General features: G+C 40.7%; 1 protein-coding gene and 40 non-coding genes across 52 annotated transcripts in view; 40 read left to right on the plus strand and 1 right to left on the minus strand.

Annotated features, from left to right (window-relative positions):
* cfap74 (cilia and flagella associated protein 74) overlaps nucleotides 1-24124 on the plus strand; it is a 184420-nt gene that overhangs the window by 130829 nt on the left and 29467 nt on the right. For 11 of the 12 annotated variants that reach the window (XM_077614077.1, XM_077614163.1, XM_077614095.1 and 8 more), the window contains 15 exons: nucleotides 5139-5226; nucleotides 7398-7571; nucleotides 8242-8375; nucleotides 8442-8691; nucleotides 9311-9439; nucleotides 9503-9624; nucleotides 9721-9855; nucleotides 9974-10086; nucleotides 10233-10288; nucleotides 11441-11560; nucleotides 11658-11813; nucleotides 11905-12043; nucleotides 13370-13524; nucleotides 13638-13761; nucleotides 14181-14299. In XM_077614077.1, coding sequence (XP_077470203.1) covers nucleotides 5139-5226; nucleotides 7398-7571; nucleotides 8242-8375; nucleotides 8442-8691; nucleotides 9311-9439; nucleotides 9503-9624; nucleotides 9721-9855; nucleotides 9974-10086; nucleotides 10233-10288; nucleotides 11441-11560; nucleotides 11658-11813; nucleotides 11905-12043; nucleotides 13370-13524; nucleotides 13638-13761; nucleotides 14181-14299 — 2014 coding nt within the window. Of the gene's footprint in view, nucleotides 1-5138; nucleotides 5227-7397; nucleotides 7572-8241; nucleotides 8376-8441; nucleotides 8692-9310; nucleotides 9440-9502; nucleotides 9625-9720; nucleotides 9856-9973; nucleotides 10087-10232; nucleotides 10289-11440; nucleotides 11561-11657; nucleotides 11819-11904; nucleotides 12044-13369; nucleotides 13525-13637; nucleotides 13762-14180; nucleotides 14300-24124 lie in introns of those variants that run through there. The other variant, XM_077614171.1, reaches the window with a different exon arrangement.
* On the minus strand, nucleotides 6665-6746 carry trnas-uga (transfer RNA serine (anticodon UGA)). Its single transcript has one exon. It is a non-coding gene; the product is annotated as a tRNA-Ser (tRNA).
* On the plus strand, nucleotides 12236-12317 carry trnas-cga (transfer RNA serine (anticodon CGA)). The gene has a single exon. It is a non-coding gene; the product is annotated as a tRNA-Ser (tRNA).
* Nucleotides 12593-12674, plus strand: trnas-aga (transfer RNA serine (anticodon AGA)). Its single transcript has one exon. It is a non-coding gene; the product is annotated as a tRNA-Ser (tRNA).
* Nucleotides 14597-14678, plus strand: trnas-aga (transfer RNA serine (anticodon AGA)). Its single transcript has one exon. It is a non-coding gene; the product is annotated as a tRNA-Ser (tRNA).
* trnas-uga (transfer RNA serine (anticodon UGA)) lies at nucleotides 14785-14866 on the plus strand. Its single transcript has one exon. It is a non-coding gene; the product is annotated as a tRNA-Ser (tRNA).
* Nucleotides 14951-15032, plus strand: trnas-aga (transfer RNA serine (anticodon AGA)). Its single transcript has one exon. It is a non-coding gene; the product is annotated as a tRNA-Ser (tRNA).
* trnas-aga (transfer RNA serine (anticodon AGA)) lies at nucleotides 15139-15220 on the plus strand. The gene has a single exon. It is a non-coding gene; the product is annotated as a tRNA-Ser (tRNA).
* On the plus strand, nucleotides 15327-15408 carry trnas-uga (transfer RNA serine (anticodon UGA)). The gene has a single exon. It is a non-coding gene; the product is annotated as a tRNA-Ser (tRNA).
* trnas-uga (transfer RNA serine (anticodon UGA)) lies at nucleotides 15515-15596 on the plus strand. The gene has a single exon. It is a non-coding gene; the product is annotated as a tRNA-Ser (tRNA).
* On the plus strand, nucleotides 15890-15971 carry trnas-uga (transfer RNA serine (anticodon UGA)). The gene has a single exon. It is a non-coding gene; the product is annotated as a tRNA-Ser (tRNA).
* Nucleotides 16078-16159, plus strand: trnas-aga (transfer RNA serine (anticodon AGA)). Its single transcript has one exon. It is a non-coding gene; the product is annotated as a tRNA-Ser (tRNA).
* On the plus strand, nucleotides 16266-16347 carry trnas-uga (transfer RNA serine (anticodon UGA)). Its single transcript has one exon. It is a non-coding gene; the product is annotated as a tRNA-Ser (tRNA).
* On the plus strand, nucleotides 16454-16535 carry trnas-uga (transfer RNA serine (anticodon UGA)). Its single transcript has one exon. It is a non-coding gene; the product is annotated as a tRNA-Ser (tRNA).
* On the plus strand, nucleotides 16830-16911 carry trnas-aga (transfer RNA serine (anticodon AGA)). Its single transcript has one exon. It is a non-coding gene; the product is annotated as a tRNA-Ser (tRNA).
* Nucleotides 17018-17099, plus strand: trnas-uga (transfer RNA serine (anticodon UGA)). Its single transcript has one exon. It is a non-coding gene; the product is annotated as a tRNA-Ser (tRNA).
* On the plus strand, nucleotides 17394-17475 carry trnas-aga (transfer RNA serine (anticodon AGA)). Its single transcript has one exon. It is a non-coding gene; the product is annotated as a tRNA-Ser (tRNA).
* Nucleotides 17770-17851, plus strand: trnas-aga (transfer RNA serine (anticodon AGA)). Its single transcript has one exon. It is a non-coding gene; the product is annotated as a tRNA-Ser (tRNA).
* On the plus strand, nucleotides 17958-18039 carry trnas-aga (transfer RNA serine (anticodon AGA)). Its single transcript has one exon. It is a non-coding gene; the product is annotated as a tRNA-Ser (tRNA).
* Nucleotides 18146-18227, plus strand: trnas-aga (transfer RNA serine (anticodon AGA)). Its single transcript has one exon. It is a non-coding gene; the product is annotated as a tRNA-Ser (tRNA).
* Nucleotides 18334-18415, plus strand: trnas-aga (transfer RNA serine (anticodon AGA)). Its single transcript has one exon. It is a non-coding gene; the product is annotated as a tRNA-Ser (tRNA).
* On the plus strand, nucleotides 18522-18603 carry trnas-aga (transfer RNA serine (anticodon AGA)). The gene has a single exon. It is a non-coding gene; the product is annotated as a tRNA-Ser (tRNA).
* On the plus strand, nucleotides 18898-18979 carry trnas-uga (transfer RNA serine (anticodon UGA)). Its single transcript has one exon. It is a non-coding gene; the product is annotated as a tRNA-Ser (tRNA).
* trnas-aga (transfer RNA serine (anticodon AGA)) lies at nucleotides 19462-19543 on the plus strand. Its single transcript has one exon. It is a non-coding gene; the product is annotated as a tRNA-Ser (tRNA).
* trnas-aga (transfer RNA serine (anticodon AGA)) lies at nucleotides 19650-19731 on the plus strand. The gene has a single exon. It is a non-coding gene; the product is annotated as a tRNA-Ser (tRNA).
* trnas-aga (transfer RNA serine (anticodon AGA)) lies at nucleotides 19838-19919 on the plus strand. The gene has a single exon. It is a non-coding gene; the product is annotated as a tRNA-Ser (tRNA).
* On the plus strand, nucleotides 20026-20107 carry trnas-aga (transfer RNA serine (anticodon AGA)). The gene has a single exon. It is a non-coding gene; the product is annotated as a tRNA-Ser (tRNA).
* On the plus strand, nucleotides 20402-20483 carry trnas-aga (transfer RNA serine (anticodon AGA)). Its single transcript has one exon. It is a non-coding gene; the product is annotated as a tRNA-Ser (tRNA).
* trnas-uga (transfer RNA serine (anticodon UGA)) lies at nucleotides 20590-20671 on the plus strand. The gene has a single exon. It is a non-coding gene; the product is annotated as a tRNA-Ser (tRNA).
* trnas-uga (transfer RNA serine (anticodon UGA)) lies at nucleotides 20778-20859 on the plus strand. Its single transcript has one exon. It is a non-coding gene; the product is annotated as a tRNA-Ser (tRNA).
* On the plus strand, nucleotides 21154-21235 carry trnas-aga (transfer RNA serine (anticodon AGA)). Its single transcript has one exon. It is a non-coding gene; the product is annotated as a tRNA-Ser (tRNA).
* trnas-uga (transfer RNA serine (anticodon UGA)) lies at nucleotides 21342-21423 on the plus strand. Its single transcript has one exon. It is a non-coding gene; the product is annotated as a tRNA-Ser (tRNA).
* Nucleotides 21718-21799, plus strand: trnas-aga (transfer RNA serine (anticodon AGA)). The gene has a single exon. It is a non-coding gene; the product is annotated as a tRNA-Ser (tRNA).
* On the plus strand, nucleotides 22094-22175 carry trnas-aga (transfer RNA serine (anticodon AGA)). Its single transcript has one exon. It is a non-coding gene; the product is annotated as a tRNA-Ser (tRNA).
* On the plus strand, nucleotides 22282-22363 carry trnas-aga (transfer RNA serine (anticodon AGA)). Its single transcript has one exon. It is a non-coding gene; the product is annotated as a tRNA-Ser (tRNA).
* trnas-aga (transfer RNA serine (anticodon AGA)) lies at nucleotides 22470-22551 on the plus strand. The gene has a single exon. It is a non-coding gene; the product is annotated as a tRNA-Ser (tRNA).
* Nucleotides 22658-22739, plus strand: trnas-aga (transfer RNA serine (anticodon AGA)). Its single transcript has one exon. It is a non-coding gene; the product is annotated as a tRNA-Ser (tRNA).
* On the plus strand, nucleotides 22846-22927 carry trnas-aga (transfer RNA serine (anticodon AGA)). Its single transcript has one exon. It is a non-coding gene; the product is annotated as a tRNA-Ser (tRNA).
* On the plus strand, nucleotides 23222-23303 carry trnas-uga (transfer RNA serine (anticodon UGA)). Its single transcript has one exon. It is a non-coding gene; the product is annotated as a tRNA-Ser (tRNA).
* Nucleotides 23786-23867, plus strand: trnas-aga (transfer RNA serine (anticodon AGA)). The gene has a single exon. It is a non-coding gene; the product is annotated as a tRNA-Ser (tRNA).
* On the plus strand, nucleotides 23974-24055 carry trnas-aga (transfer RNA serine (anticodon AGA)). Its single transcript has one exon. It is a non-coding gene; the product is annotated as a tRNA-Ser (tRNA).

The following is a 24124-nucleotide window of genomic DNA, read 5'->3' on the forward strand; positions in this document are numbered from 1 at the left end:
TAGCGATAACTTGCAAGTGAGAATCGGTCCTGACTCATCCTCGCCACCGTAGCATTCTGAAGAAAGGCATCCTCTTCTGTCCATTTAGTCGCACATAATCAAAACACTTAAGGTTATCTTATTCAAACAATTGCATAAGCTAACCGAATAACACCATTAAGGTCAAAAAACAACTCCAACAACAATTGTATATCAGGTCGGAAACCAAAAACAACTGCGTAACATACATACATATAATGATTAATACGCACATATAAGAATATCCCAGAATAACCCCAACAGCTACTGTATGCCGTTCATATATATACACATATTTTACACTCTATAAAACCGGCAGTGACTACTACAGCTTCATATAGATTGTGTGATACAATTACCAGTACAGCTTGAATGTTTAGCACAACCTCCTACTTCAACTACTACCACAGCACCATCAACCCAATGTATACTAAAATCACCTACTACTACCGACTACTACTAATGGTACTATTACTACTTAGTACTACTACCACCACCACTACTACTAATAGCACTATTACTACTTAGTACTGATACCACTATTACTACCTACTACTACTAATATTACTACTTAATACTACTACTGTCACTACCTACTACTACTAACATTACTACCTAATACCACTACTACTACTAATATTACTACCTAATACTACTACTACTACTAATATTACTACCTAATACTGCTACTACTACTGCTAATATTACTACCTAATGCTACTACTATTACTACCTAATGCTACTACTATTACTACCTACTACTAATATTAATACCTAATACTACTGCCTACTTTCACAACTACTATCTACTACTTACTAATACGACTACCTACTATCAATACTACTGTCTACTACTACCTACTATCACTACTAGTATATACTACTACCTACTATCAATACTAGTCTACTACTACCTACTATCACTACTAGTATATACTACTACCTACTATCACTACTAGTATATACTACTACCTACTATCACTACTACTATCTACTACTCCCTGCTACTATTACTACTACCTACTGTCACTACTACTATTTACTACTACCTACTACTATTACTACTACTATCTACTACTCTCTGCTACTATTACTACTACCTACTATCACTACTACTATTTACTACTACCTACTACTATTACTACTACTATCTACTACTCCCTGCTACTATTAATACTACCTACTATCACTACTACTATTTACTACTACCTACTACTATTACTACTACAATCTACTACTCCCTGCTACTATTACTACTACTAACTACTACCATTGCTACTACTACTACCTACTACCACTGCTACTACTACTACCTGCTACTACTACCTGCTACTACTACTACCTGCTACTACTACTACCTGCTACTACTACTACCTGCTACTACTACTACCTGCTACTACTACTACCTGCTACTACTACTACCTGCTACTACTACTACTACCTTCTACTACTACTACCTACTACTACCACCACCAACACTACTACTACTGCCACTCCCATCACCCCTCCTATCACTGCATTTTATAATCCAGTGCGCTTTTATAAGTGAAAGTAATTTTGAAATAGGCTCCAGCACAGTACAGAAGATCAAAATATTGATTCTCAAAATAATTGTGGGATTCCTCATTTTAAAAATGCACTCAATATGTTGAACCATTTTGTTTCATACAAGAATCATTTAAACTCCCTGCAATAGTGAAATTCCCTAATTTGTTGCACCAAATTACATTTTAGGGAACACTTCCCTGAACGTGGCTAACCTAATATCAGAGTCACATGAAGTGTCCCTTGAATCAGCGGTTTTAGACTTAATCTCCAAAGAGTGTCCTACAGCTGCAGTCCATCTGATAAAAGGGAGATTACAAGGATGATTTCCTGCAGACTTGCAACAGATTACATGGAACGCCACAGCTAGTGCAAAGCCCACTGTGGAATACACCATTAACAGCGTTTTTAATTTACCTCGGAAGAACCAAACATGAACTTTTCCTCCTCATCACTATTTGGCAACAATCTGGAAAAGTTTCTGAGTATTTGTATTTATCCATCAATACACACTACAGTAAAATATCACTAAACCTCTTAATCCGTTTTGTAATCCTTTGTATAATCACTTTTTATTAGTGAAGTCAAATCCAAGCAGGACTCTCTGGCCCAGTGGAATGTCCTTGAAATTGTTGTTTTGGGTTGTAGTAAGAAACCAGAGTACCCATAGAAAACCCACACAAACACGTAGAAAACGCCACATAGGAAAGGCGAGGATTTGGAATTAAACCCTCAATCTCAGAACTAAATTGTTGCCAAATATCATCAATAAGCTCTCTTCGGAAAAAAAAAATGGAATTTGCCGTAAGTCACATGAATCATTTTATCGGAAAACGGAGTACAGTACAATTTATAGGTGATTTTTTGAATTGAACAACATTTTTTATTGTCATTATACAAGTAAATGAGATTTGCACACGTAAATAAGTCGTCCTAAAAAGATTTCTATGCCGTGGATCATTGCAAAGAGAACACAACCAATCTGCGCCGGATGCTAACACATCTTAACCTTCATCCATCCACAAAATTCTCCCATTCCAACATATGGGCCTGGCGACATCCCGCTAGGCTTTTCCACTCGGGCCTGCCAAACTAATTCAAGAGTGACTCTCCAACAGTGATTCTATTAGCAGGCAGCACCAGAGTGCTTCCTTAAGTACACCCTTTGCAGTCATTGGTCAGGCCACAACTACCCATTTTCATCACTCGCTTTTGTTAATGCAGGGATTTCATTTTACTGTTTAGGAAGTGATTTTCTTGCACCCGCTCAAGTGTCTTACAGTAGAACCACACATTTTTGCAGTGTGCCATATTAACGCTGACGGCATATGGGATGAATGCGTCATCACACCCTGATATGACAGATTTTAAAGCCTTGCTTCTACTGCTGTTCAGGAATAAAACATCCCTGACATCTGCAGTATCTTAAAATGACCAAAATAGTCCTCATCAATTCATCAATTATTAAGTGTACGCGTGAAAAACAAAACACAGGTTGGAGAATGAAGAACTGACTTTAGAAAAGAAAATGTGGATACCATTCGTATCGATTACGTCATGTCAGGGGGTACACGGTCAATTGGTCGCCGGTCTTTTGGTCGCCGATCTTTTGGTCGCCGGTCTTTTGGTCGCCCGGAAGGTTATTGATAATTACCATTTAAATCGTTGCTCAAATTCCCTAAATACAAACTGCGAATGACTATTTCGTCATACTTAATGCCCTAGTAATTATTAGGCTAAAGAAAAGCTCCAAATTTCCCGTACTTTTATAGTTTTTTGTTGGAGAACTTGTTAAGACCCTGACTGACGTAGCTTCTTAAAGGGACGACGCATGTACATACAAACTTTTTGGCTTTTATTGATGCGTAGACCGTGTTGTTTTACCTTGTTTTGTCTTTTGATCGCCGGTCTTTTGGTCGCCCGTTGTTGCGGTCCGGGCGACCAAAAGACCACGACCAAAAGACGGCGACCAAAAGACCGGCGACCAATCGACCGCACGCGATGTCAGGGGCACGGCTGCTGACTGCTGCTCACTAGTGGACACAAGTGGAAGTGTAGTCACCGTTTGTTTATATTCAGCGAAATACACGAATTGTGCAATGACATTCCGGGTCGCCAAGCATCATGAACGAGGGAAACGATTATCGTTCAACAAGCAAGCACGTTGTTTATTTGCTCGTATGAAAAAAAACTGCTTGGTTATTAAAACCACAATGTTGAAAGAAAGAAAGAAAAAAGTAGTGTCTTATATTTGGCAAAATACAGTATATTTTGACATACGACAGCATGGCGTCACTACTTTTATTCACCAAGTGGGTAGCTGGGAGTGAGTTTTATATGACCATAACTAGTAGGCCTCTTTGAATCATAAATGTCTGCCATCACCATGGTTACAACCTGCGGCAGCGTGGAGGCGTATGCTGCATCGTTCTCTCTTTCGTTGGCTCGCTCCTGCTTTCCCCAGCGAGCAGATCCCCCAGCTGTGGGTTCAAGTAAAATAATGGCTCTTCTGGGTATGAATACTTGTCTTACTTTGAAAAGCTCAGTGGTAGCTCGTGGCTTCTGACTTTGCTAATCATACACAAAGCGATAAGTGATTTGTACTTTTTGGCCAATTTTTGGATTAGCATAAGCAAAAACACTGAACGAGTTTCAGCATGGATGTTCACGTTTTTATTAACTTAAAAAATATAATAGCAGAAAATAATCATTAAGAAGTGAATTTGTGATAAGTGAAGTCGCGATATTTGGGCAAGACTACTACTACTACAGCTCAATCTAGTTAATTTCTAACACTCTCCTAGTACTATTACTACAGTTAAATCTTGTGGATGTATGACATCCCCATTACTACTACTGCAGCTTCATCTACTGGATGTATAACACCCCCCACTACTACTACGACTACAGCTTTGTCTAGTAGATGTATAACCCCCCCCCCCCCCCCCACACACACACACTACTACTACTAATACTACTACAACAGCTTCATCTAGTGGATGTATAACACCCCATCACTACTACTACTACAACAACTTCATCTAGTGGATGTATAACACCCCATCACTACTACTACTACAACAACTTCATCTAGTGGATGTATAACACCCCATCACTACTACTACTACTACTATTACTACAGCTTCATTTAGTGGATGCATAACACCATCCCACTACTACTACTACTACTACTACTACTACTACTACAGCTTCATCTAGTGGATGTATAACACCCCCCACTACTACTACTACTACTCCTACTACTACAGCTTCATCTAGTGGATTTATAACACCCTCCCACTACTACTACTACTATAGCTTCATCTAGTGGATGTATAACACCCCCCACTACTAATACTACTACTACTACTTCTACTCCTACAGCTTCATCTAGTGGATGTATATTGCATTGGATAGGATAACTTTATTCATCCCGTATTCGGGAAATTTCGTTGTCACAGTAGCAAGAGGGTGAGGATGCAGACATTATAGTGTGGAAAATCCGGTAAATCTTAGTTTTGTCTTAATTGTGGACTGAAATATGATCATTCACTTCCTTTCTCATTGTTTTCCAGAAACACCTTACCTCAAGATGCTGATAAATATTTTGACAGTGCAACTGGTGTCCTGGAAGTTCCAATGACTGTGCAAGTAGCAGGACAGGTTTGTATTATACTTGACATATATTAAACACTGCCTGTTTTATATCGCAATAAGGTCCTGTCAACATCTTTGCCATCCTTATCCCAAGCAAAATCAAAACACTGATGGTTGTAACCTATTTAGCTGGCTAGCTAAAATTACCTCCTGCCCCTAAGCTCTATTTCACAGGTGTCAAAGTGGCGGCCCGGGGGCCAAATCTGGCCCGCTGCATCATTTTGTGCGGCCCGAGAAAGTAAATCATGAGTTTCTATTTTAGGATCAAATTCAAATGATGATAAATGTACATTACATTTCCTGATTTTCCCCCTTTTTAAAATCAATAACTGGAATTTTTTAATCCACTTTTTCTTTTGTGTTTTTAGTTCAAAAAGCATTTTGTAAAACCTAAAAAGAAATATACAAATATTTTCCGTTTTCCACTTTAAAAAAATATTTTGTTTCCATTTGAAATAAAAAAAAAACATGATTAAAAGACATTTTCCAATACTAAGAAAAAAAAGCTCAAATAAACATTGCTTTAGATCAATAAAAACAGACTATTTAGGGCTTTCTATCCAGTTATTTTAATCCAATTTAGAAAAAAAAAATCTAGACCTTAGATCTAAAATGGTCCGGCCCACATGAAATGGCATTGACGTTAACGTGGCCCGCGAACCAACCCGAGTTTGACACCCTTGCTCTATTTGCTCCATGGGTGTTACAAACCGGTCATATAGAGGTTGTTCCACATTATCGAAAGGAAAATGTCTCTTGACTGAGGCCTAGATTCTAAAATGCAGCTGCTTACAAAGATGTGGTCCCCCAGTAAAACAAAAACAAATTGATCCAGTCTTTTTTGTTTGGCAAAATGGCCGGCCACTTTCTCCAAAGCCTGTATCTGCACGGACAAGTAGGGGCCAAGTAGCCAGAAATAGGACCAGGATGTTCCTGTGGAGCAGCAACGTGTCGTCTATAAGCCCGAAGCTCCTGCTATTAAAGCATGTACACACAAGCGAGCGCACGTACATTGTCGTAAGGTCAAGAACCAACATAGCCTCCAGCGTTAGGTTAGAACTTTATTTCATCCCATATTCGGGAAATTTCTTGGTTGCAGTAGCAAGACAGACACAAGACACACAAGACATTGTAGACCTAGGTAAAAAACTAAATACCAAAACGCAATAAAAAAAGACAGAAAAGCAGCAATAGAGTTAAGTTGCAGAAGACCAAGGAAATGTGGATTGGCGGGAGATGATTTTTACGTCTTGGCTTTATAAAATTGATCATGATAATACAACCAGATGATTTCAAGTGGGTCCCTGCTTGATGCCAAAGGACAGTTTAGACAACTCGCCCATCTTGAATTATTCTATTCATTTAGTTCATTCATTAAAATAAATATGTTGTAGGTCCTTTAATGGAATAGACTAATGTGAACAGTAATATACAAAATGCACTTCGTTGTTGGCAGGATTCGAACCTGCGAGGGGAGACCCCAATGGATTTCAAGTCCATCGCCTTAACCACTCGGCCACAACAACTCCATCTGCAGCATTTTGTGCTAATTTTAGCAATTTTAGAATGATAATGCTTGAACCAATGAACAGAGCTAACTTTAAGAAATGTATTTTCACGACTATAAGGCGCACTTATAGTTTTAAATTTTCTCCAAAATACACAGGGCGCCTTATAATCCAGTGTGCTTTATATATGGGGAAAAATTAAAATGTGTCATTCATTGAGGGTGCGCCTTATAATGCGGTGCGCCTTATAGTCGTGAAAATACGGTACTTTAAACCCCAGGAGAAGTCACTGATGACCATTACAGTGAAATTGACTTTAGCCCTATACACACTATATTAATCTTCATTTGGAAAAATAAATAAATGTGTCATTCATTGAGGGTGCGCCTTATAGTCGTGAAAATACGGTACTTTAAACCCCAGGAGAAGTCACTGATGACCATTACAGTGAAATTGACTTTAGCCCTATACACACTATTTATCTTCATTTAAGTTGTGTAAGTATAAATACACAATACACAATATATGAAAATGAGATAAGCACATATAAATGTAGATGCTGTGAAAAGATTTTAAGAAAGTACTTATATATACTGTGAATTGGTGATGTAAGCCAAATGTATAAAATTGTCAATGTTTTGAACCGTTAAATAATGTTGGTGTTTCCAGGTGCAGCCTGTCATTTACACAGTTCAAGCAATTGTGACATCGTCAGACTTGAACTTTGACCAGAGCGAGGTGGATTTTGGTTATTGTTCAATCTACCAGTCAGTCAAGACCAGTGTTCGCCTAACCAACATGTCTCTACTACCTCAAGAGTTTGGCTTTGTTGGTCTTCCAGAGGTGGGCTTACTACATCTAAACAGTGCAAAAAAAATCACTTCACAAACTTCAACTGCATGCACTACATTACCAAATTCGCATTCAGGCATTGTAGATTTCAATGTACATACAACTGCAAACCCTAGCCCGCACCGATAGTAAAAATGGAATCGCACTCTGTAATCTGCTCTTTTATTTTTGTAAAATCTAACTACTGTAAATTCCAGGCTGTAAAACGCACTTGTGCCCTGCGATTGTTCTGGCCACCCATTCATTCTTTGTTATTTTTCGTTATTTCTCGTTATTTGTCGTTATTTTTCGTTATTTTTCGTTATTTTCCGTTATTTGTCGTTATTTGTCAGTATTTGTCGTTATTTTTGTTATTTTTCGTTTTTTTCGTTATTTTTCGTTAATTTTCGTTTTTTTTGTTATTTTTCGTTATTTTTTAGTGGCTGCAGAAGGTCTTCCTTTTACAAGTTATTATTCACATGGAAACCGAGTTTTTGGAACACTATCACAAATCTAAAAATGCATTTGCGTTGGAGCACATGACAGCACAAGAATGTTTTATAAAAAAAATAATTTTAACAAACGAAAAAGAACGCGTAAATAAGCCACTGAGAAAAAGGTATCAGCTTATGATAAAAAAAATGGTGTTAATTATGTTTCCTATTATCTTCTCACGCCACAGTTTATTGACGTCCAACCTAATGATGGTTTCGGCACGCTTCTCCCTCAAGAAACACTAGAGGTCGACATTATATTCAGCGCCAACAAAGCAAAAGAATACCGTTTCCATCTCAGCTGCAAGTCAGGAATTAACAGGTTCGAACCATGTCATTGGAATGACCACTTTAAGATCAATAATATCTCTTACGCATTTGTCTTCAGAGTTTTTCCCCTGGCTTGCCGTGCCATGGGCGTCTGCCCAACACTGGCACTGTCCCATTCTTTGGTACAGTTCGGACCGACGGCCGTGGGTGACCACTCCACCGCTCTCCTTTACCTCACTTATAACCAAACCGTCCAAAACCAGTCTAAACAACGACCGTCCGCCGGGGCCAGGTTGTTTTCTTTCACCCCACCTCAAGACTCCAGCATCAGGATCACTCCAGCAGCAGGGCGCCTGCTACCTGGGAAGGTGAAGTCTCTTTGTCTTACGCTGTTAGGACGCCCTCTACTGGAATTCTATCACAAGTGATATTCTAGGATCAAAATATTGCAGTGTTTCCCAACTGTTTTTGCATTGCAAAACCCATAAGAAGGCTGGAAATCTTATGATTTAAAACTAGGTCACCTATATTTACAACATAAACTCATTCTTATGAAAGTTTTTTCCACAGGAATGAAAGAAACACAAAATAGCGCACTGACCCGAATATTAGACGATGTTTTTTGCATTGAAATAAGTCAGTCGTCTTAAATTCGGGGTCTAGACATTATTTCCATTCCAAACAACACTAGATGGCGCCATGTATCATTAAAGGGAATGCTGAACACTCTGATGGTTAATGGAGTTATTGCAATTTTGTTGTTTTAGCACAGTATATTGGTTAATTTGCATTTTTTAAAGAACCCCAAAAAACTTTAATCTTGTAATATTACCTTATGACCTTATTTTTCATCATATTTATATTTAGATATCCATTTTAACGGCATTTAACATCTAGCCATCGCTCATGGCACAGTGGTTGGGAAAAACTGAAAAATTAAACTGCTCAAAAGTGATCATATCTTTGCCCTTGTTCCTTTCAATCCAGAGGTGTCTAGTCTTGGTTACATTCAAACCCAAGCTGGAAGATCGTCTTATTAAGGAAGAAGCCACCCGTCTTCTTCTCAAAGCTAAACAGACCAATGAGGAAGACAGTAAAAAACTCCTTGAAGAGCAGGTGACCCTGTATGTAGTTGATAAATAAAGGGCAGTGGTACTAATATTATTTATATTTTCAAAGGCAAAAAGGGAGGCGGAGCCTAGCAAAGGGAAGAAATTGTCCAAGACCAGCAAAATGTCAGAGTTTTCCCCCAAATTTGCTACCCCAATAGAAATACAAACTTCAGACAACATCGAGGCAGGGTAAGGGTTGTTTTAATAAAAAAATGTCATGTTTGCGTGCTAATTATGTATTTGCTCCCACTGGAACAAATGAGATGTGCTGAATTTTTTTTGTAGAGGTCAAAGGTTCGAGGAGGCAAGGGCCTCTCTGCTGCACTCCTTCACCTCACGCTACAACGAGTACACCATCCCCTGCTTTGTGTCCGACGGAGACCCCCCTGAGGAAGACCGGCAAGCCCAGCCAACGTGGAGGTAAATAAGCAAATGTTATCAAATGATTCTTGGCATTATTAAAAATACAAATCATTGAATGTCTACATTTTGCCGTGTATACCACTTTTACTGTCTCCCATGTAATGTCTGTCCTTAGTACTCTTAATACTCTCTACTTGAAGCTGCAGTGCCCTGCTGTACAGCCCCCTCTAGTGGTGGTATCTAGCAATATAAGAAATTATGCCCTGGATTTCCAGCAAGTAGCAGTCGGTGAGTATTTTGTCGTATAGGGGTGTCAAATCAAATGTTTGGTTCGCGGGCCACATGCAGGCCAGCTAGATCTCATGTGGGTCAGACTAGTTTTTTTTTTTGCCCCAAAAAGTTAACTTATGTTTTTCGACCCCCTCATTTTTTAGGAGAGAGAGTGATTAAAAGGTTTTCCGTCCAGAACATTTCTGAGGAATCTTTAGAGGTACTATTTTTTATTATCATTACAAATTAAGTATATACAGAGTAGTATTATGTGTACGGATGACATCAAAGCTGAAATTAATGAGAAATTGACTTCTACAAACGGATGATTATCTTAAATCTACAAAAAATATCCAAAGTGGATTATGTTAAGTAGCTACAGGTTCCGCCATGGGCTTCGCAAATCCTGACATCAACATATCATATTGTCCGGATTATAAATCACACTTTTGTTCATAGTTTGGCTGGGCCTGTGACTAATACAGTGGTACCTCGAGATACGATCTTAATTCGTTCCGGGACTGAGCTCGTATGTCGATTTTCTGAAATGAACTAAAAGCAAATTAATTAGTTTCAACCCTCTGAAAAAACACCAAAAACGGGATATTGGATTCGAAAAAAATGTTTTATTTGTTCTAATTTGCCATCTATTAACAAAGTAACACATAACCAGTGGTTTAATATTACTAAAATGTGTTTAATAGTACTAAGACACAAAATAAATTTAATCTAACCTTACACTAAACTTCATTCTAATTTTGTTTTAAATTTTGATACCTTTCTTCTCCCGGGTTGGCTCTTTTTGCCCCGCCTCCACACTGACTTTCAGTCAATATCGAGGGTTGTTTGAGTTTGTATTCCCTTCAAAATATTCCCATAATGATGCACACAAATGTCCTCACAATAGGATAACGCACGAACACTTGCCAACGAGAAGTAGTATATACTCCTCCCGCCATTCTCACTGACTAACGGGAAAAAAAACACTGAAAAAATGCAACTCTCCGCCCAGTGCTCGCAGAGACATTGCAAAGAGGGAGTTGCGACCAGAGACATTACACCAGGGAGTTGCGGAGAGAAAGTTAATGCCCATGATGTTCTTATGAGCAGCCTCTCGTGTCCGCTGTCTGCCCGTATATCAAAATTTGTCTCGTATCTCAAGATCAATATTTGCTCGAAATTTTACTCGTATCTCGAATTGCTCATATGTCGAGGTACCACTGTACTCAAGTGCAACATGTATATGTATTTTTTTTTCCTCTCTGACCAGCTGTTAGATTTTTTAGCCTATAGTTGTCTAAAAAACAAGAAGCCTATTTAGTCTTTTGTTCTCCATTTTACTATTCTTAATATACACACATGTATTTTCAAGCTGAGATCTTCGCTACTGGATATATATGGTCCCTTTTTACTTCTCAATGCTCTGCGAGCCATTGGGCCTGAAGAAAAACACACCCTGGCGTTGGCCTTCTGTCCTACGTTGGAAAAAAAGGTGCAATTATTAAACCAACCGACGTTTGTAAAGTTATCACAGTTGCCACTCAGAAGAAAGACTTCAACCATGAGATGTCCTATCTCCTCCTGTTTAGTACTGCGAGACTTTGGAGGTCCGTTGTCACAAGATGACCCTTGCTGTGACTCTAAGGGGGGAGGGAGTGGTTCCTGCTATCACCTCCTCCCATTCTGGAGGTCTCTTGGACTTTGGCTATGTGCTGGAGAAGGAGAGCACCTCACATGTCCTGAAGGCAAGGTCAAAGTTGATACTTTTGATGCTTTCTGTGTATGAACTGCAAGTTTTGTTGTTTGTTTTCAACTTTAGCCTGTTGTTGATTGTAGCTCCAGAACAGTTCTACTGTCGCGGTGGGTTTTAAGGCCATGTTGTATAGCCTCTCGCCATCTGAAACTCGGTGTGCTGATGAGAGAGTTGGCCTACTGTTGGGAGGTTATACGGACTCCAAAATTCAGCCAGTAGTGGGTAAGTAAATGAATCGGTTATTAATTACCTAAATAAGTGGTTTTGTACAGAAATGTGGTCAGCAGATTTAATTTTCATATTCAAGGTTTTGTAATAAAAAATGAAAAAAAATGGGCAAGATGCATAAAACAAATTCCATCTATTTGGTAGAAGCATGTTAGCATTATCATTCTTAGAAGCCCACTTATCACAGTTGTTGTGGCCGAGTGGTTAAGGCGATGGACTCGAAATCCATTGGGGTATCCCCTCGCAGGTTCGAGTCCTGCCAACAACGAAGTGCAATTCTTAAAGTTAGCTATGTTTATTGTTGCAATCATTGCTACTAATGTTACCATTCTTAGCTCCTATGTTCTCAGTTGGTGTTGTTGTGGCCGAGTTGTTAAGGTGATGGACTAGAAATCCATTGGGGTCTAACCTCGCGAGTTTGAATCCTGCCAAATATGAAGTGAATTTTGTAAAGTTAGCTATGTTTATTGGTTCAGGCATTGCTGCTAATGTTAGCAATATCATTCTTATCTGCTAAAATTAGCACATTCAATCACAGATGGAGTTGTTGTGGCCGAGTGGTTAAGGCGATGGACTAGAAATCCATTGGGGTCTCCCCTCGCAGGTTCGAATCCTGCCAACAACGAAGTACATTTCTTAAAGTTAGCTATGTTTATTGGTTCAAGCATTGCTGCTAATGTTAGGAATATCATTCTTAGCTGCTAAAATTAGTGCACTAAATCACAGATGGAATTGTTTTGAGTGGTTTAGGCGATGGACTAGAAATCCATTGGATTCTCCCCGCGCAGGTTTGAATCCTGTCAACAATGTAGGTGTTTTTCCAAATCTTGATTGGTGCCGCCATTGCTGCTAATTTTAGCAGCGTGATAGCATTATAATTCTCAGATGCTAAAATTAGCTGATGGATAAACACTGCTAGTTGTTGCTGCCAAGTGGTTATGGCGATGGACTCGAAATCCATTGGGTAATCCCCTCTCAGGTTCTCAAAATCCATTGGGTAATCCCCTCTCAGATTCAAGTCCTGCCAACAACGAAGTGGATTTCTGTTTCAGTTGGGAGAAAAAACATGCACCCTCTTGGCTCTCTCTGGAATCAGTTTCATACCTGTGCACTAGAGGGAGCTGTAGTAATAACAGTCAACAGTCGTAGTAGTAGTAGTAGGGGTTTCTGTTATACATCCACGAGATGGAGCTGTGCTTAAGGGAATTTCATATACAAGTCGCCTTGATTATCAAGGCACGCTGCCGAAATTGTTTTTTAGTTGCACCCTTCATGCGGAAAATATGGTAATATACAGTGTTCATTATCTTTTGTCTACAGGGACCCAGAACTACAATGGGCTTAGCGTTTTCAGTGTTTTGCCTGTGGAGGGAAGCATTGCTGCAAAACAAAGCCAGGATGTCATTGTCACCTTTCACCCTGATCACCCGTCTGTCAACTATTCCGATCAACTCACCATTGAACTTGTCAATAAGGTCAATAACAGCAATACACAATTGATCAATAGGCCAACGGGTCCTTCAACATTTGTTTTGGTTATTTCAACCTAAATATTCATATTAAGAGTGGTTCTGTTTTTTGGTCCTAGAGTAAACTGTGTGTTCTGGATCTGAAGGGGGCGGCGTCCTCACACAATATGTTTCTACAAGGAGGAGACCCCCTCACAGTTCCGATTGAATCCCTTCTTCCGCCGATAATAGCAAGTCAACAAGGTACATTAGCTTCTGTGTTCTTCTCTGCTCTTCTCACCCTGCAATGATATTATACACAGTTTTTAACTTTTCGGAGGAAGTTTTTTTTTAAATACTGCGTTGATTGTAACGCACTTGTTGCTTGATTTTGACTAGTCGCGAATACAATTGGCACTCTTGAGGTGCCCCAATTGTCATCTGGTCACCTGATAAGAGGCTGGTGAGTTTTCATCCCTGCGTCTCCATTGGTCAAAAGCATCATGGAACGTCGCATTTGTGTTTCGGCTAGTTGCATTATTGCTTTGGTCTGTACCGTTCAGGTTGTGGCTCTTTGCATTCTTGCGTTTATAGTTTGTTTGGACTCTGAAGTTTGCCTGATATTTTCCGGCCACGGTAAGAGACGACAAAATGAGTTACTGTTCTTTGTTCTTCCCCACCAGGACCGTCTGAAGACACAGAAATCCCAGTCCTGATCACACTGCGAGCCAGCTATAGCATGGGGATCATCAGACCTGCAGTCAGAGAGCTGCAAGTAGGCTGCATACGGGCCAGTAAGAAGGTAGTAGTCTCATTCACATGATCTTAAGCTTGAGCTGAAGCAAGGCACGTTCTGGGTGAAACACAAAACCGGTCCAAAGCACATTTTTGCTTTTTAGTGGTTGTGCCACCTATCAGTAATACTGCTAATTTTAGCATCAAGACGTAAGGTTAGCTCCTTAAACAAAGTCCTTCACAGGAGATTGGCAAATTTGAACAAAGTTTATCACAGGGGGGTTGGTTCTTTGAAAATAGATAAGAAAAAAGTTTGAAGCAGTATCATTTTTAGATGAAATTAGCACAGGAAATCACAGATGGAGTTGTTGTGGCTGAGTGGTTAAGGCGATGGACTAGAAATCCATTGGGGTCTCCCCTCGCAGGTTCGAATCCTGCCAACAACGAAGTGAATTTTGTAAAGTTAGCTATGTTTATTGGTTCAAGCAATGCTGCTAATGTTAGCATTATCATTGTTAGCTGCTAAAATCAGCACAGAATACCACAGATGGAGTTGTTGTGGCCGAGTGGTTAAGGCGATGGACTTGAAATCCATTGGGGTCTCCCCTCGCAGGTTCGAATCCTGCTAACAACAAAGTGAATTTTGTAAAGTTGGCTACATTATTGGTTCAAGCTTTGATGCTAATGTTAGCATTATCATTCTTAGCTGCTTAAATGAGTTGTTGTGGCCGAGTGGTTAAGGCGATGGACTAGAAATCCATTGGGGTCTCCCCTCGCAGGTTCGAATCCTGCCAACAACGAAGTGAATTTTGTAAAGTTAGCTATGTTTATTGGTTCAAGAGATGCTGCTAATGTTAGCATTATCATAGTTAACTGCTAAAATTAGCACAGGATATAACAGATGGAGTTGTTGTGGCCGAGTGGTTAAGGCGATGGACTAGAAATCCATTGGGGTCTCCCCTCGCAGGTTCGAATCCTGCCAACAACGAAGTGAATTTTGTAAAGTTAGCTATGTTTATTGGTTCAAGCAATGCTGCTAATGTTAGCATTGTCATTGTTAGCTGCTAAAATCAGCACAGAATACCACAGCTGGAGTTGTTGTGGCCGAGTGGTTAAGGCGATGGACTTGAAATCCATTGGGGTCTCCCCTCGCAGGTTCGAATCCTGCCAACAACGAAGTGAATTTTGTAAAGTTAGCTATGTTTATTGGTTCAAGCAATGCTGCTAATGTTAGCATTATCATTGTTAGCTGCTAAAATCAGCACAGAATACCACAGATGGAGTTGTTGTGGCCGAGTGGTTAAGGCGATGGACTTGAAATCCATTGGGGTCTCCCCTCGCAGGTTCGAATCCTGCCAACAACGAAGTGAATTTTGTAAAGTTAGCTATGTTTATTGGTTCAAGCAATGCTGCTAATGTTAACATTATCATTGTTAACTGCTAAAATTAGCACCGAATATAACAGATGGAGTTGTTGTGGCTGAGTGGTTAAGGCAATGGACTAGAAATCCATTGGGGTCTCCCCTTGCAGGTTGAATACTGCCAACAACGAAGTGAATTTTGTAAAGTTAGCTATGTTTATTGGTTCAAGCAATGCTGCTAATGTTAGCATTATCATTCTTAGCTGCTAAAATTAGCACCAAACACTGCAGATGGAGTTGTTGTGGCCGAGTGGTTAAGGCGATGGACTTGAAATCCATTGGGGTCTCCCCTCGCAGGTTTGAATCCTGCTAACAACGAAGTGAATTTTGTATACTTGGCTATGTTTATTGGTTCAAGCTTTGCTGCTAATGTTAGCATTATCACTCTTAGCTGCTAAAATTAGCACCAAACACTGCAGGTCATGTTGTTGTGGCCGAGTGGTTAAGGTGATGGACCAGAAATCCATTGGGGTCTCCCCGCGTAGGTTCGAATCCTGCCAACAACGAAGTGAATTTTGTAAAATTAGCTATGTTTATTGGTTCAAGCTTTGCTGCTGATGTTAGCATTATCATTGTTAGCTGCTAAAATCAACACCAAACACCACAGATGGAGTTGTTGTGGCCGAGTGGTTAAGGCGATGGACTTGAAATCCATTGGGGTCTCCCCTTGCAGGTTCGAATCCTGCTAACAATGAAGTGAATTTTGTAAAGTTGGCTATGTTTATTGGTTCAAGCTTTGCTGCTAATGTTAGCATTATCATTCTTAGCTGCTAAAATTAGCACCAATCACTGCAGGTGGAGTTGTTGTGGCCGAGTGGTTAAGGCGATGGACTTGAAATCCATTGGGGTCTCCCCTCGCAGGTTCGAATCCTGCTAACAACGAAGTGAATTTTGTAAAGTTGGCTATGTTTATTGGTTCAAGCTTTGCTGCTAATGTTAGCATTATCATTGTTAGCTGCTAAAAATAGCACCGAGCATCACAGATGGAGTTGTTGTGGCCGAGTGGTTAAGGCGATGGACTAGAAATCCATTGGGGTCTCCCCTCGCAGGTTCGAATCCTGTCAACAATGAAGTGAATTTTGTAAAGTTAGCTATGTTTATTGGTTCAAGCAATGCTGCTGATGTTAGCATTATCATTGTTAGCTGCTAAAATTAGCACCAAACACCACAGATGGAGTTGTTGTGGCCGAGTGGTTAAGGCGATGGACTAGAAATCCATTGGGGTCTCCCCTCGCAGGTTCGAATCCTGCCAACAACGAAGTGAATTTTGTAAAGTTAGCTATGTTTATTGGTTCAAGCAATGCTGCTAATGTTAGCATTATCATTGTTAGCTGCTAAAATCAGCACAGAATACCACAGATGGAGTTGTTGTGGCCGAGTGGTTAAGGCGATGGACTTGAAATCCATTGGGGTCTCCCCTCGCAGGTTCGAATCCTGCCAACAACGAAGTGAATTTTGTAAAGTTAGCTATGTTTATTGGTTCAAGCAATGCTGCTAATGTTAGCATTATCATTCTTAGCTGCTAAAATTGGCACAGAATATAACAGACGGAGTTGTTGTGGCCGAGTGGTTAAGGCGATGGCCTAGAAATCCATTGGGGTCTCCCCTCGCAGGTTCGAATCCTGCCAACAACGAAGTGAATTTTGTAAAGTTAGCTATGTTTATTGGTTCAAGCAATGCTGCTAATGTTAGCATTATCATTGTTAACTGCTAAAATTAGCACAGAATGTAACGGATGGAGTTGTTGTGGCCGAGTGGTTAAGGCGATGGACTAGAAATCCATTGGGGTCTCCCCTCGCAGGTTCGAATCCTGCCAACAACGAAGTGAATTTTGTAAAGTTAGCTATGTTTATTGGTTCAAGCAATGCTGCTAATGTTAGCATTATCATTGTTAACTGCTAAAATTAGCAGAGAATATAACAGATGGAGTTGTTGTGGCCGAGTGGTTAAGGCGATAGACTAGAAATCCATTGGGGTCTCCCCTCGCAGGTTCGAATCCTGCCAACAACGAAGTGTATTTTGTAAAGTTAGCTATGTTTATTGGTTCAAGCTTTGCTGCTAATGTTAGCATTATCATTCTTAGCTGCTAAAATTAGCACCAAACACTGCAGGTGGAGTTGTTGTGGCCGAGTGGTTAAGGCGATGGACTAGAAATCCATTGGGGTCTCCCCTCGCAGGTTCGAATCCTGCCAACAACGAAGTGAATTTTGTAAAGTTAGCTATGTTTGTTGGTTCAAGCTTTGCTGCTGATGTTAGCATTATCATTGTTAGCTGCTAAAATTAGCACCAAACACCACAGATGGAGTTGTTGTGGCCGAGTGGTTAAGGCGATGGACTAGAAATCCATTGGGGTCTCCCCTCGCAGGTTCGAATCCTGCTAACAACGAAGTGAATTTTGTAAAGTTGGCTATGTTTATTGGTTCAAGCTTTGCTGCTAATGTTAGCATTATCATTGTTAGCTGCTAAAATTAGCACCGAGCATCACAGATGGAGTTGTTGTGGCCGAGTGGTTAAGGCGATGGACTAGAAATCCATTGGGGTCTCCCCTTGCAGGTTCGAATCCTGCCAACAACGAAGTGAATTTTGTAAAGTTAGCTATGTTTATTGGTTCAAGCAATGCTGCTAATGTTAGCATTATCATTGTTAGCTGCTAAAATCAGCACATAATACCACAGATGGAGTTGTTGTGGCCGAGTGGTTAAGGCGATGGACTAGAAATCCATTGGGGTCTCCCCTCGCAGGTTCGAATCCTGCCAACAACGAAGTGAATTTTGTAAAGTTAGCTATGTTTATTGGTTCAAGCAATGCTGCTAATGTTAGCATTATCATTGTTAACTGCTAAAATTAGCACAGAATATAATGGATGGAGTTGTTGTGGCCGAGTGGTTAAGGCGATGGACTAGAAATCCATTGGGGTCTCCCCTCGCAGGTTCGAATCCTGCCAACAACGAAGTGAATTTTGTAAAGTTAGCTATGTTTATTGGTTCAAGCTTTGCTGCTAATGTTTTCATTATCATTCTTAGCTGCTAAAATTAGCACCAAGCACTGCAGGTGGAGTTGTTATGGCCGAGTGGTTAAGGCGATGGACTAGAAATCCATCGGGGTCTCCCCTCGCAGGTTCGAATCCTGCCAACAACGAAGTGAATTTTGTAAAGTTAGCTATGTTTATTGGTTCAAGCAATGCTGCTAATGTTAGCATTATCATTGTTAGCTGCTAAAATCAGCACATTATACCACAGATGGAGTTGTTGTGGCCGAGTGGTTAAGGCGATGGACTTGAAATCCATTGGGGTCTCCCCTCGCAGGTTCGAATCCTGCCAACAACGAAGTGATTTTTGTAAAGTTAGCTATGTTTATTGGTTCAAGCAATGCTGCTAATGTTAGCATTATCATTCTTAGCTGCTAAAATTAGCACAGAATGTGACAGATGGAGTTGTTGTGGCCGAGTGGTTAAGACGATGGACTAGAAGTCCATTGGGGTCTCCCCTCGCAGGTTCGAATCCTGCCAACAACGAAGTGAATTTTGTAAAGTTAGCTATGTTTATTGGTTCAAGCAATGCTGCTAATGTTAGCATTATCATTCTTAGCTGCTAAAATTGGCACAGAATATAACAGATGGAGTTGTTGTGGCCGAGTGGTTAAGGCGATGGCCTAGAAATCCATTGGGGTCTCCCCTCGCAGGTTCGAATCCTGCCAACAACGAAGTGTATTTTGTAAAGTTAGCTATGTTTATTGGTTCAAGCTTTGCTGCTAATGTTAGCATTATCATTCTTAGCTGCTAAAATTAGCACCAAACACTGCAGGTGGAGTTGTTGTGGCCGAGTGGTTAAGGCGATGGACTAGAAATCCATTGGGGTCTCCCCTCGCAGGTTCGAATCCTGCCAACAACGAAGTGAATTTTGTAAAGTTAGCTATGTTTATTGGTTCAAGCTTTGCTGCTGATGTTAGCATTATCATTGTTAGCTGCTAAAATTAGCACCAAACACCACGGATGGAGTTGTTGTGGCCGAGTGGTTAAGGCGATGGACTAGAAATCCATTGGGGTCTCCCCTCGCAGGTTCGAATCCTGCTAACAACGAAGTGAATTTTGTAAAGTTGGCTATGTTTATTGGTTCAAGCTTTGCTGCTAATGTTAGCATTATCATTGTTAGCTGCTAAAATTAGCACCGAGCATCACAGATGGAGTTGTTGTGGCCGAGTGGTTAAGGCGATGGACTAGAAATCCATTGGGGTCTCCCCTCGCAGGTTCGAATCCTGCCAACAACGAAGTGAATTTTGTAAAGTTAGCTATGTTTATTGGTTCAAGCAATGCTGCTAATGTTAGCATTATCATTGTTAACTGCTAAAATTAGCACAGAATATAACGGATGGAGTTGTTGTGGCCGAGTGGTTAAGGCGATGGACTAGAAATCCATTGGGGTCTCCCCTCGCAGGTTCGAATCCTGCCAACAACGAAGTGCATTTTGTAAAGTTAGCTATGTTTATTGGTTCAAGCAATGCTGCTAATGTTAGCATTATCATTCTTAGCTGCTAAAATTAGCACAGAATGTGACAGATGGAGTTGTTGTGGCCGAGTGGTTAAGGCGATGGACTAGAAGTCCATTGGGGTCTCCCCTCGCAGGTTCGAATCCTGCCAACAACGAAGTGAATTTTGTATACTTGGCTATGTTTATTGGTTCAAGCTTTGCTGCTAATGTTAGCATTATCACTCTTAGCTGCTAAAATTAGCACCAAACACTGCAGGTCATGTTGTTGTGGCCGAGTGGTTAAGGTGATGGACCAGAAATCCATTGGGGTCTCCCCGCGTAGGTTCGAATCCTGCCAACAACGAAGTGAATTTTGTAAAATTAGCTATGTTTATTGGTTCAAGCTTTGCTGCTGATGTTAGCATTATCATTGTTAGCTGCTAAAATCAACACCAAACACCACAGATGGAGTTGTTGTGGCCGAGTGGTTAAGGCGATGGACTTGAAATCCATTGGGGTCTCCCCTTGCAGGTTCGAATCCTGCTAACAATGAAGTGAATTTTGTAAAGTTGGCTATGTTTATTGGTTCAAGCTTTGCTGCTAATGTTAGCATTATCATTCTTAGCTGCTAAAATTAGCACCAATCACTGCAGGTGGAGTTGTTGTGGCCGAGTGGTTAAGGCGATGGACTTGAAATCCATTGGGGTCTCCCCTCGCAGGTTCGAATCCTGCTAACAACGAAGTGAATTTTGTAAAGTTGGCTATGTTTATTGGTTCAAGCTTTGCTGCTAATGTTAGCATTATCATTGTTAGCTGCTAAAAATAGCACCGAGCATCACAGATGGAGTTGTTGTGGCCGAGTGGTTAAGGCGATGGACTAGAAATCCATTGGGGTCTCCCCTCGCAGGTTCGAATCCTGTCAACAATGAAGTGAATTTTGTAAAGTTAGCTATGTTTATTGGTTCAAGCAATGCTGCTGATGTTAGCATTATCATTGTTAGCTGCTAAAATTAGCACCAAACACCACAGATGGAGTTGTTGTGGCCGAGTGGTTAAGGCGATGGACTAGAAATCCATTGGGGTCTCCCCTCGCAGGTTCGAATCCTGCCAACAACGAAGTGAATTTTGTAAAGTTAGCTATGTTTATTGGTTCAAGCAATGCTGCTAATGTTAGCATTATCATTGTTAGCTGCTAAAATCAGCACAGAATACCACAGATGGAGTTGTTGTGGCCGAGTGGTTAAGGCGATGGACTTGAAATCCATTGGGGTCTCCCCTCGCAGGTTCGAATCCTGCCAACAACGAAGTGAATTTTGTAAAGTTAGCTATGTTTATTGGTTCAAGCAATGCTGCTAATGTTAGCATTATCATTCTTAGCTGCTAAAATTGGCACAGAATATAACAGACGGAGTTGTTGTGGCCGAGTGGTTAAGGCGATGGCCTAGAAATCCATTGGGGTCTCCCCTCGCAGGTTCGAATCCTGCCAACAACGAAGTGAATTTTGTAAAGTTAGCTATGTTTATTGGTTCAAGCAATGCTGCTAATGTTAGCATTATCATTGTTAACTGCTAAAATTAGCACAGAATGTAACGGATGGAGTTGTTGTGGCCGAGTGGTTAAGGCGATGGACTAGAAATCCATTGGGGTCTCCCCTCGCAGGTTCGAATCCTGCCAACAACGAAGTGAATTTTGTAAAGTTAGCTATGTTTATTGGTTCAAGCAATGCTGCTAATGTTAGCATTATCATTGTTAACTGCTAAAATTAGCAGAGAATATAACAGATGGAGTTGTTGTGGCCGAGTGGTTAAGGCGATAGACTAGAAATCCATTGGGGTCTCCCCTCGCAGGTTCGAATCCTGCCAACAACGAAGTGTATTTTGTAAAGTTAGCTATGTTTATTGGTTCAAGCTTTGCTGCTAATGTTAGCATTATCATTCTTAGCTGCTAAAATTAGCACCAAACACTGCAGGTGGAGTTGTTGTGGCCGAGTGGTTAAGGCGATGGACTAGAAATCCATTGGGGTCTCCCCTCGCAGGTTCGAATCCTGCCAACAACGAAGTGAATTTTGTAAAGTTAGCTATGTTTGTTGGTTCAAGCTTTGCTGCTGATGTTAGCATTATCATTGTTAGCTGCTAAAATTAGCACCAAACACCACAGATGGAGTTGTTGTGGCCGAGTGGTTAAGGCGATGGACTAGAAATCCATTGGGGTCTCCCCTCGCAGGTTCGAATCCTGCTAACAACGAAGTGAATTTTGTAAAGTTGGCTATGTTTATTGGTTCAAGCTTTGCTGCTAATGTTAGCATTATCATTGTTAGCTGCTAAAATTAGCACCGAGCATCACAGATGGAGTTGTTGTGGCCGAGTGGTTAAGGCGATGGACTAGAAATCCATTGGGGTCTCCCCTTGCAGGTTCGAATCCTGCCAACAACGAAGTGAATTTTGTAAAGTTAGCTATGTTTATTGGTTCAAGCAATGCTGCTAATGTTAGCATTATCATTGTTAGCTGCTAAAATCAGCACATAATACCACAGATGGAGTTGTTGTGGCCGAGTGGTTAAGGCGATGGACTAGAAATCCATTGGGGTCTCCCCTCGCAGGTTCGAATCCTGCCAACAACGAAGTGAATTTTGTAAAGTTAGCTATGTTTATTGGTTCAAGCAATGCTGCTAATGTTAGCATTATCATTGTTAACTGCTAAAATTAGCACAGAATATAATGGATGGAGTTGTTGTGGCCGAGTGGTTAAGGCGATGGACTAGAAATCCATTGGGGTCTCCCCTCGCAGGTTCGAATCCTGCCAACAACGAAGTGAATTTTGTAAAGTTAGCTATGTTTATTGGTTCAAGCTTTGCTGCTAATGTTTTCATTATCATTCTTAGCTGCTAAAATTAGCACCAAGCACTGCAGGTGGAGTTGTTATGGCCGAGTGGTTAAGGCGATGGACTAGAAATCCATCGGGGTCTCCCCTCGCAGGTTCGAATCCTGCCAACAACGAAGTGAATTTTGTAAAGTTAGCTATGTTTATTGGTTCAAGCAATGCTGCTAATGTTAGCATTATCATTGTTAGCTGCTAAAATCAGCACATTATACCACAGATGGAGTTGTTGTGGCCGAGTGGTTAAGGCGATGGACTTGAAATCCATTGGGGTCTCCCCTCGCAGGTTCGAATCCTGCCAACAACGAAGTGATTTTTGTAAAGTTAGCTATGTTTATTGGTTCAAGCAATGCTGCTAATGTTAGCATTATCATTCTTAGCTGCTAAAATTAGCACAGAATGTGACAGATGGAGTTGTTGTGGCCGAGTGGTTAAGACGATGGACTAGAAGTCCATTGGGGTCTCCCCTCGCAGGTTCGAATCCTGCCAACAACGAAGTGAATTTTGTAAAGTTAGCTATGTTTATTGGTTCAAGCAATGCTGCTAATGTTAGCATTATCATTCTTAGCTGCTAAAATTGGCACAGAATATAACAGATGGAGTTGTTGTGGCCGAGTGGTTAAGGCGATGGCCTAGAAATCCATTGGGGTCTCCCCTCGCAGGTTCGAATCCTGCCAACAACGAAGTGTATTTTGTAAAGTTAGCTATGTTTATTGGTTCAAGCTTTGCTGCTAATGTTAGCATTATCATTCTTAGCTGCTAAAATTAGCACCAAACACTGCAGGTGGAGTTGTTGTGGCCGAGTGGTTAAGGCGATGGACTAGAAATCCATTGGGGTCTCCCCTCGCAGGTTCGAATCCTGCCAACAACGAAGTGAATTTTGTAAAGTTAGCTATGTTTATTGGTTCAAGCTTTGCTGCTGATGTTAGCATTATCATTGTTAGCTGCTAAAATTAGCACCAAACACCACGGATGGAGTTGTTGTGGCCGAGTGGTTAAGGCGATGGACTAGAAATCCATTGGGGTCTCCCCTCGCAGGTTCGAATCCTGCTAACAACGAAGTGAATTTTGTAAAGTTGGCTATGTTTATTGGTTCAAGCTTTGCTGCTAATGTTAGCATTATCATTG

The sequence above is a fragment of the Stigmatopora argus genome, chromosome 1, assembly GCF_051989625.1.
Source record: "Stigmatopora argus isolate UIUO_Sarg chromosome 1, RoL_Sarg_1.0, whole genome shotgun sequence".
NCBI classification, from domain to species: Eukaryota; Metazoa; Chordata; class Actinopteri; order Syngnathiformes; family Syngnathidae; genus Stigmatopora; species Stigmatopora argus.